Source organism: Cetorhinus maximus, chromosome 3 (genome assembly GCF_964194155.1).
Source record: "Cetorhinus maximus chromosome 3, sCetMax3.hap1.1, whole genome shotgun sequence".
Taxonomy (NCBI): Eukaryota; Metazoa; Chordata; class Chondrichthyes; order Lamniformes; family Cetorhinidae; genus Cetorhinus; species Cetorhinus maximus.
Genome location: NC_135881.1, coordinates 200,272,589 through 200,294,339, shown reverse-complemented (window position 1 = coordinate 200,294,339; position 21,751 = coordinate 200,272,589). Strand labels below are relative to the sequence as shown.

At 43.7% G+C, this 21,751-nt stretch overlaps 1 protein-coding gene across 5 annotated transcripts in view; it reads right to left on the bottom strand.

The window, feature by feature from the left end:
- The window catches only part of ulk4 (unc-51 like kinase 4), a 411,327-nt gene that overhangs the window by 170,010 nt on the left and 219,566 nt on the right, over positions 1–21,751 (bottom strand). For all 5 annotated transcript variants that reach the window (XM_078539600.1, XM_078539595.1, XM_078539598.1 and 2 more), the window contains 3 exons: positions 16,334–16,385; positions 16,074–16,218; positions 9,636–9,728 (listed from right to left, as the gene is read on the bottom strand). In XM_078539600.1, coding sequence (XP_078395726.1) covers positions 9,636–9,728; positions 16,074–16,218; positions 16,334–16,385 — 290 coding nt within the window. The remainder of the gene's footprint in view (positions 1–9,635; positions 9,729–16,073; positions 16,219–16,333; positions 16,386–21,751) is intronic.

The following is a 21,751-nucleotide window of genomic DNA, read 5'->3' as shown; positions in this document are numbered from 1 at the left end:
TTGGATGCCAGACATGGCAGCTTCAGTTTGCTTTCTCAAAAGACAGTTTTATATTGCTTCTGAGGCTCCAAGAGAACAGCCTTCAAGCCAAGGCCTCTGACCTCTGAATGCTCTGGTCCATTTCTACTGTACTTTTCACAAAACTTGAGGGACAATAAAGGGATCACAAAGCAAAACACAGATTAGGGAGGCCATTCTGACTATCTAACTCCTTCCTTAGACTAATCAATAACTCACCACGCCAAGTAACTGCCTCTTGCATGATTTCAGAGATTTGCCCTCCATTTCAAGTATTGATTATGATCCTTGGCATCAAGTCTCCTTTCTATTTTGCATCTATATCCCCTTGCCTTGCATTCATAGTTTAACTTGAAATTGTGTCAAAATTTACCAATTCTATTGCAATTTGTATCTTACTTACCTCCATAAGAACTGCTCTCATTTCAAAGAAACTCATTCTTGAGACCACTGAAAAATTGTGCAGTATTCTTCTCCTTTACGGTGCATTGCCATTGGCAGGAATATTGTGCGCCTGCCATCAAACAAAATAGTCCCTGAAAAAACTTACCATGGGAGGGTTGCCCAAGACTTCATGGTAGTTTGTGATCTCATTTGAAGAAAATGTCAGCCTCTGTGATGTATCAAATGTCTCTAATTAATGTTATTTTCTATGCTCTCCACCCACCACCTCCTAATACCAGGGGCTGGATTTTACATCCACTGAGCAGGTGCCATGGACGGATGCAGAAGTGGGCGTATCTTCTTCTCCTGCCAAATCCCATAATCCTGTCGTTAGGATGTTAATCATCTTGAGGCAGGACTTCCGCCCCCATCTGAAGAGGAAATCTCGCCTCCAAGAGCTGCTGGCCAGTTGGATGGCCAGCAGCTCTTTGGTCCCAGTGCCACCAGGAGTGATGGCTACTATTGGGACTGCATCCAGTCCCCAACAACATTCATCATTGGAATTTGGCATAAGATTAATGGGGTGGGTGTGGGGGTTGCAGTATCGCCAGGACCTATCTGGCAGGCCTGGTGAAGGAGATGAGAGGGATCCAGGGACAAGGTGGACAGGACATTGGAGAGGGGAAACATGGAGGCGTCTCGAGTTTGTGAGGCCTCCAATCAAAACAGGGGGCCCCTAAAGGAGGCGTCCTCCTCTCCCTTTCCCTTCTGAAGCCTGAACAGTGTTACTTTCCCGGTTTCCAATTCGTTGCCAGCCTTTGTCCGCCACCTGAAAAATTGTGGCCAGGGTGGTATTTGGCCCTTAAGTGATTACATGCCCCAGTGCCTGCAAACTCTCTGCTGAGGTCTATGGGCAGGATATTGAGGTCAGCGACTGGGAGGGGGGGCGCGCTTGCTGACGTGTAAATTGACACTGGATGACGTCAGGCGGAACTTCCGACGTCTCCCCGCGTCGGTTCAATTTTCAGGTCAGCTTCGGAAAAAGCATGAAACTTCATCCACGGGCGGGATGAGATTTCATGTAGGTTTTTAAAAATTTAATAAAAGTTTAATTAAAAGTGATGGACATGTCCCAACTCATGTGACAGTGTCACATGAGGGGACATGTCAGGGAAATTTTACTTAGCCACGGGGAGATGAGTGCGCTCTTTCACGTGCATCCGTGAAAGAGCGCACTCGCAGTTTAGGGAACTCCCCCCCCCCCCCACCTCACACGGAGCGCATAGCGCTTCCTGACGGACGTCATGCTGGGCGGGCCAATTAAGGCCCGCCCATGTAAAATGGCAGCGCACCCCCAATTGGGGGCACCGATTGGAGGCGCACCCGCACGCACCCGCTCCTGAACTTCCCCCAGATATTCTGCCCTACAAAATTTTGCTCCAGGACTGACTGTAACTATGAGGACAGTAAAACTGCTCGAGGTCTCCAGAATTACAACTATGATTTAGCCATGAGACAGAGTGCTACATTAGCCCAACAATAACTCTTTTCCACTTGGCATTACTGAGAGTAATATGCCCAATGTAGCAGGGTAGGTGATTATGGGCACCAACCCATCTCCCGCCACTTGATGTCACTTTTAGTGCTTCAAAACCTTGTATCACCTTGATGTCACATATTTTTTGCACTTAAATAAGTATAAACATTTCTTTGCCTCCAAGGTATTTATTTTCCTGGTGTCTTCATTTGTAAACAACACGCAGTTTTGGAATTCAGGTGACCTGATAGTGTCTGATTTTGCATTGCTGCTCTTGCTTTGTAACTCACTCCTAATATGTTAATTGCTACATCTCAGAAAAATGTATTTAAGATATGACTGCAGAGTTACCATCCTTCCAGGACCGTCAGAACTGTTCGGTTTAAGTTTGTTAATATTATAACATTTACATTCAGGAACAGAGTAGACTGATGTCATGAAACTATAATACTTTTCATAATATTATTGTGGGCTTATGGGTGTGCCTGTGAATGATTCTGTCTGAGTGACTGATTTAATTAGACTAGACATGCTTAGACTACAAGATTGAAATTATCAGAAGAGTAGGTGTAAAACAGTCTTTTGAAATGGAGGTGGATAAGCTAGGATGAGGGTTCCACAGATAAAGCTGGATTTTTCGCTGAGTGGGCAGGTGCGCGCCTGACCCGCTCGAGTGTAAAAGGATGTGCGATGACGTTGGGTGAGCATCCCGACATCATCGCGCACTCGCACGACAAAGGCATATCAAGGCCATTAACAATCCAATTGATTTAAAATTTCCACTGCCCGTCCAACCTTATGGTCAGCGGGCAGATGAAAAGGCCAGGCAGCTTTTGCATTTTTTGTGAAACTCATCCGCGGGCAGGATAGTGTTTCGATCCGCCATTAAAAAAAAATTCATCCTAATTTCTAACACGTCCTTGCTCATGTGACAGTCACATGAGGGGACATGTTTCTTAACATTTTAAAAATCTTTATTTAAAACTCCATCTCCCTGAGGCAGCACTTTCCAGTATGCACCCGTGCGCACGGGCAAACTTGCGCTCTAGCCCTCCTCTCCCCGTCCCCCCACCCAGGCAGTGCTGAGCTCTGAAGCATGTGTTTCACGCTTGGCGGGCCTTAATTGGCCCGCCAGCATGACATCGCGCTCTGGCCCCGAACATGGGTGGTGGTCGGCATCCTGACTGCTCCCGCCCATCCCCGCTGAGGGAAAAATCCTGGCCATAGAGTGTGAATGAATGCATTTTTTAGATGAGTGAAGGGGTTGTTTGATTTTCAAAGGGATGGTGTACTGTTTACAACTAACAAGATAAGTGAAGCAAAGCAATATGTTTATTTTTCCCAAAAGGAAAAAGCCACATTGACAACCTGAAAGATTTTTATATTATGGGAAAAGTAAATTTCCAAAAACATGTAGAACAATGGGATTTTACACATTAAAGAGAGAGAAACATATATAAAGAAGGATGGAAGGCTATGTGTTGGTGGCTGTGTAAACTCTTGAAAGGTACACAGTGAAACAGACTTGGAAAGTCTCTAGCCACTCTGGAGAAGAAGTGCTGCTCCAGTAACTTAAATTGGGTTAAAAAGCCTTTGGAATTCCACCGTCAAGTGGGTGTTGTGGTAACCTTGCTGAATTGCCTATTTACATTTAAAATCTATTTTGGACTGTTGCCTTAAAGGGGCTGTGTAGTTGGCAGTCAGGTTAATTAGGAATTTTGGGATTTGTTATAGTATTAAGTAACTATAATCTTATGTATGTGTTTAAATTCTTTTCTTTTGTTGATAAATGTTTTAACTTAATTTTTAAAATCTCTAAAGGTGTTAGTGGATTCATTACTTCTGAATTTAGTGCAAAAATCTTCTCCTAATAAATACAAATTGCAAAACTGTTGTGATAGTGTGGCCAAGTTTCCCTTGTGGATTTGGTCCGCCTGGCACGTACCACCTGCTGCATCATAACACGGAGTTTAACAATTTTGGATCCATCTGATGATACAAAGCTACCAGAGTAAGGATGCGATAGCAGGCCGGGCAAAGCATATCTCTTCTAAACTCTGCCATGCCTATGCAATCCAAATTTCCTTTCTGCCCATTTACATGCACATTTAGGCCACCACTCCAACCTAAGTCAATACCTCAGCCTCTTTATTTTTCTCTTGACCCCTCTTGGGTGCTTCTCTCTCTGGTGGTCTTCTTTTCCTGAGCCCCTAATCTCTACTGTAACCTATCCACAAGTTGCTCCTTGGTGCCAAGTTTCACATGTATGGTAACAGCACTAACACCCAGCCCTACACCTCTATTGCCTCCACGTTGTCAAACTGATTGGCCATCTTGGGCAGGCTGGATATTTCCTCCAGTTAAACAATGGGAAGACTTGTCTTTCTCTCTCTCTCTATTTTGCCTCCATTTCCATTTTCTTCCTTGCCATTTTCTCAGGTTAACCAGGTATCCCAACCCTGTGCTGGCTGACCTCCATTGGCTGCTGGTTCCTCAGTGCTTTCAATTCAATTCAAACCTCGTATTCTGAAATTTGAATCCCTTCATTGCCTGTCCATTTTCTATCTCTTTAACTCCTTCCAGTCCTGTAGCCTTCCAAAAAGTCTGTGTTCCTCCAACTCTGGCATCTAGTGCAATTCCCCACTCTCTTCAGCACAACATTGGTGGCCATGTCTTCAGGGGTGTAGGACCTAAGCAACAGCTAATCCCTTCCCTATAAATCTTTGCACCTCTCCACCTATTTTCTCTCCTTTAAGAACCCACATCCACAACTCAACCTTTGACAAAGCTTTTACTTACCCTTCATGATATATTTCTATTTGTCTTGGTGTTAATTCATGTCTAATTACACTTCCATGAAGGACCTTAGGATGTTTTTCTACATTCAAGGAGCTATCTGGTTGCACATTGTCATTGTAACAAGGTTGTCACAAATATTACAGAGCTAATAGAGCTCAATGACATTCTATCTGAATTCAATAATCAACTGCAAACTGAATGAATTATTGCAAATCTTGTGTCTATGCTCCACCTTTATACATGATTTTACATTTTTGAATATGGTGGCCTGCAAACTGGTATGACAAATAAAAGATTATAGACTGGAATCAGAACACAATGTGGGAGGGTGGGGAAGTATTTATATATTTCTGTCATCTGCAGGCGAAACTTAACTGCAAATCAGTTCTAAGGGAATGCAAATAATAAAAGCAAAAATGCTAGATGGCAAATTCGGACTCTATAATTGGAAGTATAGCTGTCTTCTCAACACAATAAAGCAATGAAAGAATTAGCAAATCACAATATGTTGCAAGTATAACTGAATGCAAACACAGAACGGTGTTCCTGAACTAATTTTTCAGCTTTTAACAGTCAAGAAGAGAAGTTCAACAGGTTCAAAATTACCTGCGTAAATTAAGCTTTACATTTTTGGTATACCAGATTTTCATACTGAAACTGATCCCAAATGTCAGGAAACTAAGTTTATGAGGAAAAGTTAAGACATGGGCCTATAAAGCTGGCCATACAGCAACGTCATTGGCTCTAAGCACTGAACTAAGCCACAAATATGGCGGTCAGAAAGCGGGTACACTTTTTACTGACCCACCAGCAGCCAAACTGGGAAATGAAAAAATATATCTAGTAATCACCTCGAAAACAGGTAGCATCTTTACATATGCACATAAAAGGCCTCATGGCTGTTTGAAGCACCCACTACAAGACTGATTTGCCCAGAGGCAGCCAGTGCAATGGGCTTGTAGCTCTATGGGCAGGATTCTTCCCCCCCACCACCACCCCCCCCCACCCCCCAATCGGTTGGGGGGGAGTTGAAGTGCGGGCGTGCCGCTATTTTACGCGGTCGGGCCAGTTATGGCCTGCCCAGCATGACGTCCACAAGGAAACGCTGAGCACTCCCTGTGCGGGCAGGGGGGAATCCCTAAACCGAGAGTGCGCTCTTTCGCGCATGCACACAAAAGAGCGCACTCATCTCCCTGAGGCTAAGTGCTGGCTCAGGGAGATCGGCTCTAATGTACAAATTATTAAAAATAGAAAAAAAAATCCCTGACATGTCCCCTCATGTGACACTGTCCCATGAGTTGGGACATGTCCATAACTTTTTTAAAAACTTTAATTAAATTTTTAAAACCTACATGAAACCTCATCCTGCCCGTAGATGAGGTCTTGTGCTTTTTCTAATGCCCGCCAGGGCTCCCGGCCTGCCCGCCAACCTTAAGGTCAGATGGGCAGGTCCATTAATTATTTTAATGACTCTGTCAATGGCCTCAATTGGCCACTGACAGGTCGGCGGGTGCACAGCTGATTTTGCTGAGCCCCCGCCTACCTGAAAATTTAAATGGGGTGCGGTGATGTCAGGAGTTCCACCCGACATCACCGCGCGACATTTTACGTGTCGGCGAGCAGGCCCCGCACCCCGCTCGCCGACAGGAAAATCCTGCCCTATAACTTTTTATTCAAGAGAAGTTTAAGGAGATTTGATTGAAGCATTTAAAATAGTAAAGGGACTAACCTGCATCTGTGTGGATTGAGTATTGCGTAAAATTAGGTTAGAGGTCAGGAGGTTCTTCTTATCTGCAGAACCATTGACCTCTGGAACATATTGCCAGAAATCCAGTACCTGCACACTGACACGCCTGCATGCACACACACTTGTCTCAAGTCTGAAATGTAGGTAGGAATGTGAGGAAGAACTTATTTATGCAGTGAATGGTGAACTTGCTGAAAGCGGAAACAATCAATGATTTCAAAAGGAAATTGATTGTCACTTGAGGGAAATAAACTTGAAGGGCTACAGGGATAAAGTGTGATTGACTGGATTTGATGGCATGGACTGAATGGCATCCTACTGTGCTATAATGACTATGTTTTTTGTCCATCACGCTGCAGGCATTAATCTGTATACATGAAAAATGATGTGTTGCACAGTGGTTAAAATTAAATAAAAATTCACTTGCAGTTTGTACTGCTCTTCAGTTTTTTTTTCCACGGAATGTGGGCATCACTGGCAAGCCCAGCATTTGTTGCCCATCCCTAATTGCCCTTGAACTGTGTGGCTTGATAGGCCATTTCAGAGGGCTATTAAGAGTCACATGTAGGCCAGACTGGCTGAAGATGGGAGATTTCCTTCCCCTAAAGGACGTGAGTGAACCAGACGGGTTTATACAACAATCGACGATAGGCAAACTAGCAATTCTAGATTTTTATTAACTGAATTTGAATGTCACTAACTGCTGTGGTGGGATTTGAACCTGTGTCCCCAGAGCATTAGTCTAGGCCTCTGAATTACTAGTCCAATAGCATTACCACTACACCACCATCCCTTTTGCTATGACAAGCATATAACTTTTGAAGTCTATAGATGTCCATACAGTTCATTGTACCTCTGAGGTAAGAGAAAGAGGTGGAGCTCTAAGCTCTCAACAACCTACCATCTGAGGCTGATCTTTTAGGTACTATTTGGACCATGCTATTTGAAGCTGTCTTATTATACCTTGCTACCATCCTCCTTCCCTTTAAACTATCTTTAACACTCTTCGCTTTTACTGTGCCTTCAATCTCTTCGCCTTAATCTTTCTCCATCTCCTATTTGCGTTGCCCTCTTTGCCTTGAAAAGTACTTTAAGGTTTTCCCCTATGCGAGGGGTACTAAATGCAATGAGTTATTTTGAGTAGTAGCTCAACTTTTTTGTTTTAACTTTTATACTGCTTTTTGCACAAATTTGATCATATCTTGCCTTTAATTTTCAAAACAGAAAATATCCAAGAGGCTGTATTGTAGTAGTTACATAATGTTTATATGCATACTAGAATTAGGAATTCAACTTCTGACAGTGGTTCACAGCTGTTCAATACATACTAGGAGGTTCCCAGTCAATCATCAGCTAATAAAAATTATCATCTCTATGCATCACAACCAAGCTATAGCACTGACTGCCCCTACGTGACCTCCTAGCTAGAGACAAAATTCATATTGCAAAGGAAGAGAGGTAGAAGGAAAAAGAAACAAAATCAAGCTACAAAGGTCCCTTTTATTATTCTAGTGCAGCTACAATTTTTAAAACTGCGGCAGAAGCTACATCGCTATGAAGCAAAGTGAAGTTTGTACTTAGTCAACAGTGCACTTGACCCTTTGGTACATTGATAAATCACTGGACTGCCATTCAGAACTGTTGCTTAGAAACATGTGACCTAATTCAAAGAAATGTCTCAAACTACTCTGGATCACAGCTTAAACAGAACTAAGTTTGATTTACAGGAACCCAACCTAACATGTAGGGTGTGTGATTGTTTATTTTCCATTCAAAAAAAAAATAGTTTTGATTTTTACCTTTTAATTCCAGATCATAATAGATTATTTCCATGATGTTAAGAAACGTGTAAACTGATAAGGCCACTTTTTAAAATTTATTGATGTGGGCATCAGTAACTAGGCCAGCAATTATTGCCCATCCCTAATTGCCCTTGAGAAGGCGGTGGTGAGCCAACTTCTTGAACCACTGTAGTCCATGTGGTGTAGGTACACGTTTTGAAGGGAGTTCCAGAATTTTGACCCAGTGAAGGAACAACAATATAGTTCCAAGTTGGGAAGGTGTGTGGCTTGGAGGGAAATTTGCAGGTGGTTGTGTTCCATGCATCTGCTGCCCTTGTCCTTCTAGGTGGTAGAGGTCACGGGTTTGGAAGGTGTTGTTGAAGGAGCCTTGGTGAGTTGCTCTAGTGCATCTTGTAGATGGTACACACTGCTGTCACTGTGCGTTGGCGGTGGAGGGAGTGGATGTTGAAGGTGGCAGATAAGGTGCCAATCAAGTGGGCTGCTTTGTCCTGGATGTTGTCGAGCTACTTGAGTGTTGTTGGAGCTGCACTCATCCAGGCAAGTGAACCGACTTGTAGATGGTGGGACAAGCTTTAGGGAGTTGGGAGATGAGTTACTCACCAAAGAATTCCCAGCTTCTGACCTACTCTTGCAGCCACAGTATTTATATGGCTAGTCCAGTTCAGTTTCTGGTCAATGGTAACCCCCAGAATACTGATAACGAGAGATTAAGTGATGGTAATGCCATTGAATGTCCAGGGTAGATGATTAGATTCTCTCTTGCTGGTGGTCATTGCCTGGCACTTGTGGTGCGAATGTTACTTGCCATTTATCAGAAAATCCCTCCCTCCCTAGCTCTCATCAATTTCTCTTCACCACAACCTTTCTATCCTCTCTTTTATTCACATAGACCATTATGGCCAGCGCTGTGTTGCTCTTCCCAAGAGGCAAACAGTGATTCCGTGTTCCCTGCCCCAAAGTATTGGGATTTTCGACAGAGCCAAAACTCGTGGCAACTCTGCAGATTTCAGTTTCCTCTGCAAATTGCACTCTTCCTGATGTTAGCAGATTGAAAAATCCTGGCCCTAGGAATTTCACGTCCTCAACTTGTATCACATTCAGGGCAGTAAAGGAAGCTTGTAGAGTTGTGTTCCGTTTTGGCAAAAGTTGTGTTATGTAAGTCAGTATTTAGATAAGAATTCTTCGGGTTGTAAAGTGCAGAAATCCTAAGTGTATTAACGTAAATTTCCCTTGTTCAGTACTTCAAGTGAAATAGCAAACAGGAAATATTCACAAATGTGTTCATGATGGGTTACACACAGTGACTAGAAGAATTCTTATCCCATTATTATACTTAATATGAATATACCTGATGAAAACTGGACTATGATCTGTCAGGGTGACGAGCAACTTCAAGGCATAAAGTGGCACTGGATCTGGCTCCATCAAAATCTGGTCATAACTGAAATTAAAAAAAAAATTAAGCAGTTTAGAAATCAGTATTTTCTTCCTCCTCTTCTTCCTCATAAGGTCCACTTTGCCCTTCTTAATACATATGCCCTTCTTAAAACTGAATGGGCAAAAGTTCTCTCCTCGCAGGCAAAGTGTATATTACAGATTGCTGCATGGACAATGATTTCTCATCGGTAGTACATCTGCAACCTAATATACTACTGCAAATAATTTTATTGTAGTGTTATGAAGTATAAAGCAAAGCCAATCATGCTACCAGACTTCTAGGCTGGCTGTGAAATGGATGGAGCCAAAACTGGTTTCCTGTTCACAAGTAAATCCAGATTGTAAGTCTGGGAGTCCAAGACCAGATAAGGGTGGAGGGTCTCATGGCAGGGAGATGAAGCCCAAAGGAGTGGTAAGAGGGGCATAGGGACTTAATGGTAAGGCCAGGGGGAGAGAGCAACTGTGGTATGCAGAGCTTGGGGAGGGGTGGGCCCCCAATGTGGAAAGGGGGCCTTTGAGGGAGTCGCCCCCCTCCCCTTCCCATCCGAGGTCCAAGCAGGGAAACCTGCCGGGCTTCCCTCATGCTCCTGGACTACTCCTGCCAGCCTTAAAATTGAGGACATGTGGGAAGCTGCCCTTAAGTGTACAATAATTGGCCACTTGATGGCCTCAAGTGGGGCGAGCGCAGGTGGGCCCTTCTAGGACTCACCCGCCCCAAGTATAATTGCAGACAGGTTGGGGCTGGTGAACCTGCTGGTGGGAGACCATAAAATTCTGCCCTTAATGCTAGCTCCTCAGTAATGCAGTAACATTCTGTATGCAAAACCTATTTGGTGGCAAATCAGTAAAACATACCAAGGCATAAATTGTGTTGAAAACCCAGGTAAATGCCAGCTCAGGAACTAAAACTAATCTATCTCTGAAAAGAATGGTGCTACTGTGGTAATTGTACTGCTCTATAAAGGGGGCTAATGTCTCCTTTTCAGAATATTCCAAAATGGCTTGAAACATTTGCAATTGAATAGTAACTGGAAGATGCAGCCTGAAGCAGCAATTTAAATTCAGCATTCCACCAGAATATACCATTTTTAATATATAAATTAAAACTTTTCCAAGGAAGCATGCTTAGGTCCAATCGAGAAACGTACCTTCAGTTGAACCCAGAGTTGGGAGAATGGTTGAAAGAGTTTGGAAGTTGTGTGTAGGGGGTGTACAATTCTAGATTTGCTATCTGTCGTCTTGACCAGGGTGACTGAAATTGGATTTGAATCCCCTGCTTCCTATCGGTCCATTTTGTTTTGAAAATTAAACTAAACTCATTTTTACCCAAGTAATAGCAACATGCTGCTACTGGGAGCAAGAAATGCTAGACAGGATGAAAAAAAATAATCAATTTGCAAATGACAAACAGATGTTGTTTGAAAAAAAAAACCCTGTTTAGATTAAAAAGATGCAATGCCCATGCTTACTGTAGAATTCAAAATATTGTAGCATTCAAAATATTGGAATCTACACCAAGTGTGGTGAGGAAAATCAAAACTTTCTGCGAGTGGACAATTCTCAGATTCCTCAATGAATAAATCCTGTGCCTTTATCACTTGCATCCTTATTTCATGCATTTCTGTTTTCTTAAGTTAATCAATATTTTAATCATTTTTAAGTTAATTGGTGCAAATACTTATTCATTCCTTCAGTACAGTTTTCTGAATTTCCTATTTAAGATACCTGAACTGACAAAAGTTGCTTCCAAAGAGCTCCTTTTAGGACTAGTATTTATCTGACTTAATACGTTAATTACATTACTTAAAAAGCAAAAATCTACAGTCTAACTAAGACAAATTTAATTCTGTGCATCAAGTATGAAAAATATGCTGGTTTACAGCTGGAGTGGGGGGTGTGGTTTGGAGGAAGGACAGAGGATGTGGTTGTCTGGGTTTTAATAATTATGGTCATTTTAAACATTATTTTTTCTGCATGCCCCTTAACCAGCAACAATGTGGAAAGGTGACATTTTACCTCCTGTGGTATCATGACTCTGGGTAATTTAACTTCTTGTTAGCTCAACGGGTTCACATGTGCACCTGCTTTTTCATCTTAAAACCTCTGTAGCCTTTACTAATTGCAAGTTTTTTTTAAAAAGTAGTTAAAATAGCTTCTAAACAAAGGTAAAAGCTCAGGTTTGTTTAGAATACAGTGTATGATGAGCCCTTTTCTCATAATAGCACTTTTATGAATATAATTTTTTTAAGATGAAGCCCCATAAATTTGCAGAGGATATAGAGGGTGGAAAGAAAGAGTTCGGGCTCGATTTTCACTCCTGAGGCAGGTAGCTCGAGTTGCGGAATTCCCTGGCTTGGTACACCCGTGTTGGGAAAAAGTGCCCTGAATGGTGCAATTTACGCTCCGGTGGGGCAAGTGCAGAACAGAGTTGGGCCTGTTGCTCCTGGGGAGGACTGGGGAGCAGCCACAGGGGCTGTCAAATGCCGAGGTGGGCTACTTAACAGGCCTACCTCGGTTCTCTGCAACTTTGTCCCAGTTGTTTTAAATATTAGACCCTCTTGCCTCCACCCCTCACCCCCCCCATGCCCTATCAATGCCAACCCATGCCCTCCACCTACCCTAATGGCCCCTCATAGCCCACATGCCAACAATGACCCCTTCCCCCCACCCACCCCATGGCTGCTTATAGGCCACATGCCAACTTAATGTCAGCTCACGCCAGCCCACCCACCAGCCTTTTAACCAGCCTTCCTCAACACTGGGCTGCCGCCATAGTTGCCTCCAATCAGCATCCGGGGAATGGGAGGGGATGGGCCTGACTCCATCCTGCACCCACTCCCCTGGAGCGAATATCCCATCATTCAGGTGACTCGCTCCTGAGGCAGGGACAGTGAGCCAGTAAAGGCACCAACACAGCTGAGCTTATTAAGATTCCATCAGGTATTTGGTTGGAGGGCTATAGTTCTGATCCACGTCATGGTCCAGTCAAGTTAGGATGACAGTGTTTCCTCAAGCAGCGATTTCCCAACCTGTAACGGAATTTAAAGGTGTTGCACAAGCCACCAACGAGTTAAAAAGTGCACCTCCCAATGTTTTTAATCCAACTGCTCTGACACATGGGGAAAAATTTTCCCGAGCAGGAGCGGTCATGAGCGGGCGGGCTCTTGATCGGCGCCCCTGGTCGGGGGCGCGCCGCCATTTTACGTGGGCGGGCCAATTAAGGCCTGCCCAGTGTGACGTCTGCCAGGAAGTGCTGTGCGCTCCCTGTGCGGGCTGGGGGGACTCACGCAACCGGGAGCGCGCTCTTTCGTGCATGCGTGCGAAAGGGCGCACAGATCTCCCTGAGGCAAAGTGCTGCCTCAGGGAGATCAGCTCTGTTTTGAAACTTTTAATAAAGGGGTTTAAAAATTTCCCTGCCATGTCCTCTCATGTGACACTGTCACATGAGTTGGGACATGTTCATAACTTTTATTGCAACCTTTCGTTAAAATTTAAAAACCCTCATGAAGCCTTATCCCGCCAGTGGATGAGGTTTCATGTTTTTTGACAAGCCTGCCTGGGCTCCCGGTCTGCCCGCCATCCTTAAGGTTGGACGGGCAGTCCATTAATGAGCTGAATTGGTTTCTTAATGGCCTTAATAGGCTGTTGACAGGTCGGCGGGCGCATAGCAGACTTGGCTGCGTGCTCGCCGACCTGGAAATGTAAATGATGCGGGGTGACCTCGGGAGTTCCACCCAATGTCACTCCGCGTCATTTTACACGTTGGCGTGTGGGCTCCGACCCCCCCGCACGCCAACAGAAAAATTCTGCCCATGAAGAATTTCTCAATTTTTGATGTCAGCAGACCAACATGGTTGGAAGGAAAGTTCCTGTCAGAATATATATAATGGCAGGAAGATAGCTCAAGTGAGTTCATAATATTCTTCTATTGAAAATAAGGAATATTTGAAATAAAAAGTATTGCCCTTAAATGGTTTTTCTCTCTTCATTCTTTTAAAACACAAGTCACAGGAATTTGAAACTCCTATTGCATGGCTTGAATGTTTGATGATTTTAAAATACAACATTCGAAGGTTAAGAGTTTTTTTCTTATAATTTCAACATATGAACATTTAGCATGAAACCTCTGTCGTCGTGGAGACGAAGTACCGCCTTCACATTGAGGATACCCGTGCTAAATGGGATAGATTTTGGACAGATTTAGCAACTCAAGACTGGGCATCCACGAGGCGCTGTGGGCCATCAGCAGCAGCAGAATTGTACTCAAATCAGAATCTGTAACCTCATGGCCTATCATATTCCCCACTCTACCATTACCATCAGGCCAGGGGATCAACCCTGGTTCAATGAAGAGTGCAGAAGGGCATGCCAGGAGCAGCACCAGGCATACCTAAAAATGAGGTGTCAACCTGGTGAAGCTATAACACAGGACTACTTGCATGCCAAACAGCATAAACAGCAAGTGATAGACAGAACTAAGCGATCCCCAACCAACCGATCAGATCTAAGTTCTGCAGTCCTGCCACATCCAGTCGTGAATGGTAGTGGACATTAAACAACTCACTGGAGGAAAAGGCTCCACAATTATCCCCATCCTCAATGATGGGGGAGCCCAGTACATCAGTGCAAAAGATAATACTGAAGCATCTGCAGTATTCTTTGGCCAGAAGTGCCGAGTGGATGATTCATCTTGGCCTCCTCCAGAAGTCCCCAGCATCACAGATGCCAGTCTTCAGCCAATTCGATTCACTCCACGTAATATCAAGAAATGGCTGAAGGCACTGGATGGTGCAAAGGCTTAGGGCCCTGACCATATTCTGGGAACAGTACTGAAGACTTGTGCTCCAGAACTTGCCACCCCTTAGCCAAATTGTTCCAGTACAGCTACAACACTGGCATCTACCCGGCTATGTGGAAAATTGCCCAGGAATGTCCTGTACACTAAAAGCAGGACAAATCCAACCGGGCCAATTACTGCCTCAGTCTACTCTTGATCATCAGTAAAGTAATGGAAAGGGTCATCAATAGTGCTATCAAGCGGCGCTCGCTTAGCAATAACCTGCTCACTGACACCCAGTTTGGGTTCCGCCAGGGCCACTCAGCTCCTGACCTCATTACAGCCTTGAATGAAACATGGACAAAGCTGAACTCCCGAGGTGAGGTGAGGTGAGGGTGACTGCCCTTGACATCAAGGCAGCATTTGACCAAGCTTGACATCAAGGAGCCCTAGTAAAATTGGATTCATTGGGAATCGGTGGGCGGGGGGGAAACTCTCCACTAGCACAAAGGGAGATGATTGTGGTTGTTGGAGGTCAGTCATCTCAGCTCCAGGACATCACTGCAGGAGTTCCTCAGGGTAGTGTCCTCAGCCCAACCATCTTCAGCTGCTTCATCAATGACCTTCCTCCAATCATAAGGTCAGAAGTGGGGATTTTCACTGATGATTGCACAATATTCAGCACCATTCGCGATGACTCAGATACTGAAGCAGAACATGTCCAAATGCATCAAGACCTGGGCAATATCCAGGCTTGGGCTGACAAGTGGCAAATAACATTCGTGCCACACAAGTGTGACAATCTCCAACAAGAGAGGATCTAACCATCACCCTTTGACATTCAATGGCATTACCATCACTGAATCCCCCACTATCAACATCCTGGGGGTTACCATTGACCAGAAACTAAACTGGACTAGCCATATAAATACTGTGGCTACGAGAGCAGGTCAGAATCCTGTGACGGGTAACTCACCTCCTGATTCCCCAAAGCCTGTCCACCATCAACAAGGCACAAGTCAGGAGTGTGATGGAATACTCCCCACTTGCCTGGACGAGCCCAGCTACCACAACACTCAAGAAGCTTGACACTGTCCAGGACAAAGCAGCCCACTTGATTGGCACCACATCCACAAACATTCACTCCCTCCACCACTGACAGATAGTAGCAGCAGTGTGTACCATCTACAAGATGCACTGCAGAAATTCACCAAGGCTCCATAGGCAGCACCTTCCAAACCCACGACTGCTGCCACCTAGAAGGTCAAGGGCACCAGATACATGGGAACACCACCACCTGAAAGCCACTCATCATTCTGACTTGGAAATATATCGCCATCCTTCACTGTCGCTGGGTCAAAATCCTGGAACTCCTTTCTTAACAGCACTGTGGGTGTACCTACACCACATGGACTTTAGCGATTCAAGAAGGCAGCACACCACCACTTTCTCAAGGGCAACCAGGCGTGGGCAATAAATGCTGGCCCAGCCAGCGAAGCTCACATCCCGTGAATGAATTTTTAATAAAGCATAATTAGATGAGCTAAATTCCAAAATGGAGTGGCCACTTACTGAGGGAGCAGTGATTCCCGGAAGAGGGTCAGTAATTTGCTGTTTGTGGTAAGATTCTCTGCTTTATCTCCTAACACAGTCTCATGGTTTGCCACAAGAAATGTGGTTTCTGACAGTAACCGCAAGCTGAAGATCCGCCACTCCACTGAAAAGACATGCACAAACATGAAAGGGTTAAAATATTTCCACAAAAAAATGAAAGGCAGAGTTGATGGAAATTTTAATCACTGCTGTGTTTCTTCTTTTCTGGCAACTCTTACCATTCTGACTAAGCACGAGGGAAACCAAGGGTGGGAGAATGCAGTCAACAATCTGAAAACCAGAAAGAAGCAGATTAAAGGAAAATGTGTGGCAATTTTGACCATTATTAACTCAAAAGCAGCATTTACTAAAATGCAGCATATTACACACATTAGTATTTACTTTGATGTGTCTTTTTTGGCCAATTTTTGTCATCATTTCATCTTCTTCTTCTTGAAGGTACTGCCTTTTGCTGTGATGTGATTTCACAGATACATGGCACCCTTGCCTAGGTGGTCACTCTTAATCTGTGTCAGAAGTGACTGTGTGTGGGGGGCACATCAGAACTGAGCACGATCCTGATCTCCTCGGACAGGCACAGTCACACTTTCCAACTGAATGGCTATTAGGAATAGCTGACATTTCCCCTTCCCTCTCCATAGCTGAGGGAGTTAAGACTTCTTGTAGCATCCTTCTGGCCCCTCAGCCAAGACCTAGTAGCATGTAAACTTATGACATGCTGCCCGGGCATAAAACTGGGTGTTGTAGCTCAGCCACCTGTTCCAGAAACAGCCTGATTTCTATTACTGTCAATTTTGATGGAACGTCAGTTTTACAACTGGGTGACAAGATTAAAAGCTATCCCTCTGCTCCTTCAGCTGAGGCGCTGCACTAGTTTCAAGCAGACAAAAGAGCAATGTGGTCAACTTACTTGATTGCAAAGTCTTATCGTGCTATCTTATATGCATTTTCTTTGATACTGTGTCAATTTTACTTCAGCAAGATCAACATCAGACTAAAATACTGGCATGGATTAGGTTCACAGGAAAGGGGGAGGTAGGAAGACAAAGCCTTATCAATCCTAAGAACAGCTCCTACAAATTACAGGAAAATATTTGCACCATGGCCATTGTTAGGCTGTATATAGTGGTTTAATCTGTAAAAAATGTTGCAAATAAAATAATTCACATAAACAACGCTGGTGGCTCAGTGAAGAAAAATTCAGGGTTTTGCCTGTATACAATGTGCTGCAGACAAAAAACCTTTTAGCAATTATTTTTCTGCAATATGTTATCAGATGGACTACTCAGTATAAACATGGCACAACAAGAGAGGATAACCTTCAGCTTTTTCCTCCTAGAGTTTCTCCCAGTAATTGTGGCTCTCTGCTTCCCTTTTCCCTCTGTCTCTTTCTCACTTTGCTTCCATCTATACAATTCTGTACTACTTTTTTGTGTCTCATCCCATCAGTCCACGTTCTGCTGACTGACAGGTACAGTGTTAACAAAACTCTTTGATCAGCTGTAACACTTTGAAGTTGGTGCCATTTATCAGAGAGGCCCACTCCATTCTGCAACTCTCATTACAGAGTACACCAGTGGGGAGAGAGGTTTGTCTAACCAAATCACCGTCCGAGAACTGAGAGAAGCCAACAAGGGAGGATAGATTTTGATTATACGACAAAGGAAGGACTGAACTGGATCAAAAGTAAATACAATTGGATGGATTTGGTTAGTTTAGGTACACAAGGGAACAGTTCAAGAAGTTTGTTTAAATAAAGCCCATTGAAGCTGTATGAAGCCATAAATAAGTACAGTGCACCCCACTTAAGATAAATGTGCTTGTTGTTTCATTATTAACTTTGACTTTTGATTTTCTTTGTGTAAAACACTCTGTACAAAGTCTGTTCAATGCAGGTATAAAAGAAAGCTACCCATTTCAAATCACATTGATTAATGAAATGCAATCCTCAGGTCATTCAATATAGCATGCATCTTTTACATAATTGCATGCCTCAGTCTTATTTACTAAAAGCTCAGCAAGATGATTGGGATTTTTCTCATCAACAACGGCTTGCATTTATATAGCATCTTTAACATATTAAAACATCCCTGGTGCTTCACAGGAGTGTAATTAGGCCAACATTTACACTGAGCCAAAGGAGGAAACGTTAGGATAGGTTACCACTCACTAGGTCAAAGCAGTAGGTTTTAAGGAGGTGGGGAGGGGGTGAGACCATCATTGAGAATGAGAATTTTAAATTGTCAACGTTGGTGAAACAGGAGCCAATGCAGGTCAGTGATGGGACTTGATCCATGTTAGGTTACACACAGTGGAGATTTGGTTGAGTTCAAGTTTATGAAGAGTGAAAGATGGGAGTCCAACCAGGAGAGTATTGGAATAGTCAAGTGTCTTAACTAATCCAAATAAAATTACATTTGTGATTTATCAAAAGCATTTTGAGCTACCTTGAGATTATAAACTATCTTAAAATTTTTTGTGCTTTAAAGATAGTTAGAATTAAAAGAAATTGAAACCTTCAGGTGGCCATTAATCATCAGGCAGCCTGTTTTAGCTGTGAGGTGGAGTTCAAACTGAGGGCTTACACATGATTACCCATTGTTAATAATACTCCATAATTTGTCAACACAGTACATGCCATCTTCCCTTGTTGTACAGCTAGTAAAATTAACGTGCAGCAGAGCCACACAATTCAAAAAGTTTCCAAGTTTGATTTCTGGCTTGTAATATCATTGGGGATCTATAGTTTGTTTCAGCACTCCAAAAGGAAACTATCCCAGGGTTTCTGCTCCTAGTTGCCATCCAGTGACCCCTGCTGGAGAGCATACTGTGTGCACATTGGATGAGGATGGGAGCAGGCTTGAGAGTGTCAATTCTTTCTTCTGCCCATCCTCCTCTCCACATTGAATAGGCTGGCAACACCCATTATTCTCCCAATGAGAACATGCAGACCGTCACTCAGATGAGAAAATAGTGGACCCATACTATATCAGTCGTCAATGCCCCCTGGAAAACAGGGAATAAAACAGGACACAAAGGGATGCATGTTGCAATCAAGTTCTTCCACCTGTTACTGGACGAATTTCACCAATTTGTTTTAAAATTGTCCTGATTCAGTTTTTAAAATCCTTTAAAGGTGCTTGAATTTTCAGCCCTGTATGCTCATTTGCAGTTTTCTGAATTTCTTTAAAAAGTGTACAAAATTTGACAATTACAGAAATACGACAATAAAAACCATCTAAAGCAATTCACCATTCAACATCTGAATATTTCTTAATTGATGATGAGGAAAATATTGGGATTGGCCAGCTTTGTCAAATACTTTATCGAACTTGGCAACTCTATCCTCCTCCAAGGTGAAATACTCCAACACTGTCATACGCTCTACTAAGCAGCAATACATGGAACAAAACAAACTTGTTACAGCCAAGGCAGTGATATGAATTTCTGGGATCCAAATATCTTTAGACTGTAAAACTTGTACACTTGTTGCTACAATAATATATTTCTGCAAGTTGCAGCAGATTTTTTTAAAAAGGTTCTTGGGAATAATCCAATCAATTTCACATGAGCTAGCATTTTGCAGGCCCAGTGGAGGTGACAGCATTTACTAATGAACGTCAGTGACACTTGTACCCAAGCTACGCTGTTTATGGAAGTGATTCTAGCTGCCACCGTACTGGGTGGGAATTCTTGTGGAAACAGGAATTCACACCTAAATTACAAAGTGGTTGGAATCACTTCCATTAGCAATAGGATGTCAGTAGGAGAAGCAAGTGGATAGGAACGAAGGGGAGAGGAAAACAAAAATGAATGGCAATGAAAAGAAATTGGAAGGGAAAATAGATAGCAATGAAGGGCAAAGGGACAGCGTGGAAATTACTGGCAAAGATAGGGAAAGGAAAGGAGAGAAATGATAGCATTGAAAGGGACAGGGAAGAGTGGAAATGAATGGCAATAAAATGGAGCAGGAAGGGGAAATAAATGAGAATGAAAAGGAAAAGTGAGAGAGAAACAGAAAGTAGATAGAAGGAGGGGAAGCTTTGGGTGGAGACAGGATGAGTGCCAACTTTAACGGAGAGGGAGAAGGAAAATCTGCTTGATGGTAGGGGTAGAAAGAGAGTGCCTAATATCAATTGGGGGAGGGAATAATGGCAGCTTGCAGAGTGAATGAAGAGTACTAGCTTGTATTGGGTTGGAAAGGGAGAAACTAATGTGTTGAATGAAGTTGGGGGTATATAGGTGAGTGGTGGAGGGAGAGAGTATGAGCTTGAATGGGGTGTGGTCTGTGGAGGAAGAATATCAGCTTGAACTGAAGGAAGAACAACTGCCAATAGGAGCTGAATTGGGTTAAAGGAGAAGAGTATCTTGTTAAAGGATGGTGAGTGGATTGAGGACACTGCGGGACTAGGACTGGTGGTGTAGAAAACCTTTGTGAGTTGGTGTGGGGATTGGATGTGAAAGAGTAACTGTTGAAGTAACTTTTGGGGAAGTGATTGTGTGGTTGAAATTTTAAATGTGGCTTTGTTTTATTTAAGATTAAAACACAAATCTGTTATCTGCTATAGAGTCAGAAGGCAGGATGTGCGGGAGCAGGCGGGTTCCCAATCGGCACCCCAGTTGGGGGTGTGCCGCCATTTTACATGGGAGGGCCAATTAAGGCCCGCCCAGCATGCCGTCCGCCAGGAAGCACTATGCGCTCCCTGTGCGAGCGGGAGGGGGATTCTCTGAGCCGGGAGTGCGTTCATGCACGAAAGAGTGCACAGGTCTCCCTGAGGCAAAGTGCTGCCTCAGGGAGATCGGCTCAAATGTGAAAACCAGTTTAAAGGATAGAAAAAATTTTACTGACATGTCCCCTCATGTGACACTGTCACATGAGTGGGGACATGTCCATAACTTTTATTTTAAAATATTCTGAAATATTTAAATCCCTCATGAAACCTCATCCCGCCCGTGGATGAGGTTTCATGCTTTTTCAGAAGCCCGCCTTGGCTCCTGGACTGCCCGCCAACCTTAAGGTTGGACGGGCAGGTCCACTGATTAGTTCAATTACTTTATTAATGGCCTTAAGTGGCCGCTGACCTGGAAATGTAAATGACGCCTGCCCGACTTCGCCCCGTGTCATTTTATGCGTTGGCGGGCCCCATCCCCCCACTCGCCAACTGGAAGATGCAGCCCATAGGGTTTTAGAACATGGAAAGAGGCCCTTCGGCCCATCATGTCCATGCTAGTCATCATGCCCGTCTATTCTAATCCCATTTTCCAGCACTTGGCCCGTAGCCTTGTATGCTATGGCCTTTCAAGCGTCCATCCAAATACTTCTTAAATGTTGTGAGGTTTCCCGGCTCTACCACCTTTTCAGACAGTGAGTTCCAGATATCCCCCACCCTCTGGGTGAAAAAATGTTTCTTCAAATCCCCTTTAAACCTCCTGCCCCTTACCTTAAATCTACGCCCCCTGGTTATTGACCCCTCCACTAAGGGGAAAAGTCTTTTCCTATCTAGCCTATCTATGCCCCTCATAATTTTGTACACCTCAATCAGGTCCTCCCCTCAGCCTTCTCTGCTCTGAGGAAAACAACTCCAGCCTACCTAGTCTCCCTTCATAGCTGAAACGCTCCAGGCCAGGCAATATCC